At 52.8% G+C, this 6,000-nt stretch overlaps 1 protein-coding gene across 1 annotated transcript in view; it reads right to left on the reverse strand.

Moving 5' to 3' along the window:
• Positions 1-3,114, reverse strand: part of SLC12A9 (solute carrier family 12 member 9) — a 58,893-nt gene extending 55,779 nt beyond the window's left edge. The window contains exon 1 of the mRNA XM_083185824.1: positions 3,050-3,114. Coding sequence (XP_083041950.1) covers positions 3,050-3,086 — 37 coding nt within the window. The 5' untranslated portion in view covers positions 3,087-3,114. The remainder of the gene's footprint in view (positions 1-3,049) is intronic.
• Positions 3,115-6,000: the final 2,886 nt, after the last annotated feature.

Consider the following 6,000-nt stretch of genomic DNA (forward strand, 5'->3'; position numbering starts at 1 on the left):
CTACCTTGTATCCATACGCTGCTCTGTATACTGATACTGAGTATACTACTGATACTGGTCACACCGCTGTTATACCGCTACAATTTAACCTATACGCTGCACTGTATACTGATACTGAGTATAATCTGATACTGGTCACACCGCTGTTATACCGCTACATTGTATCCATACGCTGCTCTGTATACTGATACTGAGTATACAATGATACTGGTCACACCGCGGTTATACCGCTACGTTGTATCCATACGCTGCTCTGTATACTGGTACTGTGTATACCCTGATACTGGTCACACCGCTGTTATACTGCTACATTGTATCCATACGCTGCTCTGTATACTGATACTGAGTATACACTGATACTGGTCACACCGCTGTTATACTGCTACATTGTATCCATACGCTGCTCTGTATACTGATACTGAGTATACGCTGATACTGGTCACACCGCTGTTATACTGCTACATTGTATCCATACGCTGCTCTGTATACTGATACTGAGTATACCCTGATACTGGTCACACCGCTGTTATACCGCTACATTGTATCCATACGCTGCTCTGTATACTGATACTGAGTATACACTGATACTGGTCACACCGCTGTTATACCGCTATGTTGTATCCATACGCTGCTCTGTATACTGATACTGAGTATACGCTGATACTGGTCACACCGCTGTTATACTGCTACATGGTATCCATACGCTGCTCTATATACTGATACTGAGTATACACTGATACTGGTCACACCGCGGTTATACCGCTACGTTGTATCCATACGCTGCTCTGTATACTGATACTGAGTATACACTGATACTGGTCACACCGCTGTTATACTGCTACATTGTATCCATACGCTACTCTGTATACTGATACTGAGTATACACTGATACTGGTCACACCGCTGTTATACCGCTACATTGTATCCATACGCTGCTCTGTATACTGATACTGAGTATATACTGGTACTGGTCACACTGCTGTTATACCGCTACATTGGGGGAAATTTACTAAAGGAAATTTGTAAAAAAAATAGGTGTATTTGTATCCAGAAATACACTTATTTTTGACATTTACTATCCTGAAAATACGGCAATTCGTAGTCGTATGGATGTGCTATCAATACGAATACGAATTGCCGTATTTCCGGGATAGTAAATGACAAAAATAAGTGTATTTCTGGATACAAATACACCTATTTTTTACAAATTTCCTTTAGTAAATTTCCCCCATTGTATCCATACACTGCTCTGTATACTGGTACTGAGTATATGCTGATACTGGTCACACCACTGCAGTAGCGCACGCAGGGGGGGTTTCTGAGTACCCAGAAACCCCCCTAGGAGTCTTTGGACCCTAGGCTGAAAGCTGAGGGTCCCCTCTTTCCATGGGTACTAGAATTTTAAAAATCGGCCCTTGGGAACCGGAGATATCTGACTTCAAAATAGTGGTCCCCATCCAACCCTGTTAATTGCTATTCCCAGTCAGATATTTCAGGTTCTGTCTGACTTAGAGTTTTTCTGAGGGTATATTCCAAAAGCTGGGACTCTCCCCCTTTGATGGACACTAGTAGCTTGTCTCTACTGTGCCCAGAACCAGAGATATCAGCCTTCCAGCAGCTGGTTACTGCTCCAGCTCCACATACCTGGTATGTAGTTTTATATACTTGTTGGCGGATTGCTCTGCCTCCTGAACTCTGATCCCCTAGTCCACAATACCATTTGGTAGGTGGGATTCTCTAGTTTTTAATTCCATTAAAATCTAAGAAATATATTTCCGGGAACTGGAGATATCTGCAGTCAAGCAAGCTGTCTTCCCACCAGAAAATTATGAATAATAAGCCCGCTCCACTATACACCCCTCCTCTGCATATTAAACATCCTCTACCACCCTGGAAGTCATGTATCAGGGCCCCTTCATTCAGCCCAATGCCCCCTTCTCCCACCCCATCTCCCACCATCTGTGCAGTAAAGGGGTAATTAGTGGAAATTACTGATCCAGGCCCTACATGCTGAGCGGTTGATATAATACCCCCTACCACCTGCGGGACATCAACGCTTCCCCCACACCTACCGCTGGAGGATCGGTAGGGGCCCCAATACATTGCTATGCCCAGGGGTCTGCACTGCTGTTGATGCCCCTGTATGTATGTATGTATGTATATATATATATATATATATATATATATATATATATATATATATATTTTTTTTTTTATTATTATTTATATATATATATATATATATATATATATATATATATATATATATATATATATATATATATATATATATATATTTGGTCTATCTATAATACTTTAACTGACCCGGCATATACTTGGTCACCTAAGTGTCCATCTCCGTGCTTTGCTCCGCCCCTCTGGAAACCCCCTTCTGAAAATCCTGCGTTTGCCCCTGTATATATATATATATATTATAAGGGCACGGTAGTGCCCTTATATTAAGGCTGAATCCAACGAACGGATTTTTCCCATAGGGAACTTTTCGGATGGGGGCATGGTGTTTGAGGGACTGCACCTCAAAAGTGACTGGGCGTACTGAGCTGAAATTTGGCATGTACGCGTAGAATCGTCAACCGGTGCTGCGTACCAAATTTCAGGGCGAAATATTAAAAAATGACCAATTGGGAGCGATCTAAACTTCCAACTGCCAGTTTTTTTCTGACATTTCAGAAATGACACTTTGTCACCCATGTTAGTCTATGAGGGTTTTTTTGGGAAGGCATAACTCGGGGTAGAGGAACAATTAAAACTTGGGGTTTGTTTTATTAGGTAGATATTGTCCCAGTGGAGTGCCTTTTGGGGTTGAGGATTTTCAGATAGGTACAGTTTTTTTATAATTTAGTGAAACATGCCCCATTATAGAGATAGGAGCTCCAACTTGTTGCGCATGCGCAAAAGCCACCACCAGGGGGAGTACTCTGAGAGGCTTCACTTGGCTGTACCAAGATGGCCGACGGAGAAGCGAGGGCTCTGCTGAATTAGCAGGGATGAGTGTCCTGAGTGCTGATGAAGAAAAGCAGAACGGTACCTGTGTCCCCGTTAGGCAGCTCTCCTCTCCCTGGCATCCTCCATCCCCTACCAACCAGCCCAGGACGCCGAGGCAACCCAGTTGCTGTCACAGGAGGCTCGCACTACAACTCCCAGAATCCTTGCGCCTGGATGGGGGATTCTGGGAGTTGAAGTTCTTTCGAGTCCCTGTAGCTGCTGAAGCATCGTTTTGGCACTTGCAGGGGGGGGGGCAGAAAACTTGCAGTGGTTCCCAAACTGTGCACCGCGCGGCTCCCTGGGGTGCCGCAGCGATGTCCCAGGGGTGCCGCGGCCGCAGACGCATGTATTTTTTTTTTATGTGAGCGGCCGGGGGAGTGTGATCTAGCCGGAGCAGAGAGCGGCGCCTGTGCTGAGCCAGGGAAGACGGAGCTACAGGCGCCAGAGAGATGAAAGCACAGGGAACAGAGCGGCAGCGGCTGCCTGTGGCAAGTCAGTATGGAGCTAGCAGGCTATGTGGGGCTGGGCAGTGTGTGTATTGGTGTATGCACCTTCCACACATCAAACACCTCCCCCCGACCTGTAAGCGCCTCCTTGCATGTATAGTTTCTGCCTGTGGTTATGAACGTGTGTACGCTGCCCCAGTGTGTGTGTGTGCGCCCCTCACTGTCCCCGTGTGTGTGTGCGCCCCTCACTGTCCCTGTGTGTGTGCGCCCCTCATGTCCCCGTGTGTGTGTCCTCACTGTCCCCATGTGTATGTGTGTGTGTCCTCACTGTCCCTGTGTGTGTGTGTCCTCACTGTCCCCATGTGTATGTGTGTGTGTCCTCACTCACTGTCTCCATGTATGTGTGTCTCACTGTCCCCGTGTGTGTGTGTGCCCCTCACTGTCCCCGTGTGTGTGTGCCCCTCACTGTCCCCGTGTGTGTGTGCGTCCCTCACTGTCCCCGTGTGTGTGTGCGTCCCTCACTGTGCCCGTGTGTGTGTGCGTCCCTCACTGTGCCCGTGTGTGTGCGCCCCTCACTGTCCCCGTGTGTGTGTGCGCCCCTCACTGTGCCCGTGTGTATGTGCCCCTCACTGTCCCCGTGTGTGTGTGCCCCCCTCACTGTCCCCATGTGTGTGCGCCCCTCACTGTCCCCGTGTGTGTGCGCCCCTCACTGTCCCCGTGTGTGTGCGCCCCTCACTGTCCCTGTGTGTGTGCACCCCTCACTGTCCCCGTGTGTGTGCGCCCCTCACTGTCCCCGTGTGTGTGCGCCCCTCACTGTCCCCGTGTGTGTGCGCCCCTCACTGTCCCCGTGTGTGTGCGCCCCTCACTGTCCCCGTGTGTGTGCGCCCCTCACTGTCCCCGTGTGTGTGCGCCCCTCACTGTCCCCGTGTGTGTGCGTGCCCCTCACTATCCCCGTGTGTGTGCGTGCCCCTCACTGTCCCCGTGTGTGTGCGTGCCCCTCACTGTCCCCGTGTGTGTGCGTGCCCCTCACTGTCCCCGTGTGTGTGTGTCCTCTCACTGTCTCCGTGTGTGTGTGAGTCCTCTCACTGTCCCCGTGTTTGTGCGCCCCTCACTGTCCCCGTGTGTGTGCGTGCCCCTCCCTGTCCCCGTGTGTGTGCGTGCCCCTCACTGTCCCCGTGTGTGTGTGCGCCCCTCACTGTCCCCGTGTGTGCCCCTCACTGTCCCCGTGTGTGCGCGTGCCCCTCACTGTCCCCGGGTGTGTGCATGCCCCTCACTGTCCCCGTGTGTGTGCATGCCCCTCACTGTCCCCGTGTGTGTGCGTGCCCCTCACTGTCCCCGTGTGTGTGTCCTCTCTGTCTCCATGTGTGTGTGTGTCCTCTCACTGTCTCCATGTGTGTGTGTGTCCGTCCCCTCACTGTCCCCATGTGTGTTTGTCCCCCTCACTGTTCCCGTGTGTACGTTGTGCCCCCGTGTGTACGTTGTCCCCTCCAGTGCCCCTGTATGTACGTTGTGCCCCCAGTGCCCCTGTATGTACATTGTGCCCCGTATGTACGTTGTCCCCCCCAGTGCTCCAGTGTGTACGCTGTGCTCCCCCCCAGTGTGTACGCTGTGCTCCCCCCCAGTGTGTACGCTGTGCTCCCCCCCAGTGTGTACGCTGTGCTCCCCCCCAGTGTGTACGCTGTGCTCCCCCCGTGTGTGTACGCTGTGCTCCCCCCGTGTGTGTACGCTGTGCTCCCCCCGTGTGTGTACGCTGTGCTCCCCCCGTGTGTGTACGCTGTGCTCCCCCCGTGTGTGTACGCTGTGCTCCCCCCGTGTGTGTACGCTGTGCTCCCCCCGTGTGTGTACGCTGTGCTCCCCCCGTGTGTGTACGCTGTGCTCCCCCCGTGTGTGTACGCTGTGCCCTCCTCCGTGTGAACGCTGTGCCCTTTAATATTATTATTATTATGTTTCCTGCCCAGACGCTGACCACCCCATGGTACCGCCGGGACTGAGGCGCTTCCACAGCCTGCGGACCAGATTCAGGTGCCTCCTTGAGTTGCCTCCGCCACCGGGAAGGGAAAAAGAAGCCACCCTGGTCATCAGAGGAGCAGCTGCACCCAGGTAAATCCGTCCCCCCAATGTCCCTGTGTGTACCCTGTCCCCCCCCACTGTCCCTGTATGCAGCCAGCGCCCCCGTGTGTACGCTGCCCCCCCCCCAGTGCCCCCGTATGTACGCTGTCCCCCCCCCGTGCCCCCGTGTGTACGCTGTCCCGCCCCCGTGTGTACGCTGTTCGCCCCCTGTGCCCCCGTGTGTACGCTGTCCCCCCCCCAGTGCCCCCGTGTGTACGCTGTCCCGCCCCCGTGTGTACGCTGTCCCGCCCCCGTGTGTACGCTGTCCCGCCCCCGTGTGTACGCTGTTCGCCCCCAGTGCCCCCGTGTGTACGCTGTTCGCCCCCCAGTGCCCCCGTGTGTACGCTGTTCCCCCCCGTGTGTGTACGCTGTTCCCCCCTGTGTGTACGCTGTTCCCCCCCGTGTGTACGCTGTTCCCCCCCGTGTGTACGCTGTTCCC

Source organism: Crinia signifera, chromosome 4 (genome assembly GCF_055691185.1).
Source record: "Crinia signifera chromosome 4, ASM5569118v1, whole genome shotgun sequence".
NCBI classification, from domain to species: Eukaryota; Metazoa; Chordata; class Amphibia; order Anura; family Myobatrachidae; genus Crinia; species Crinia signifera.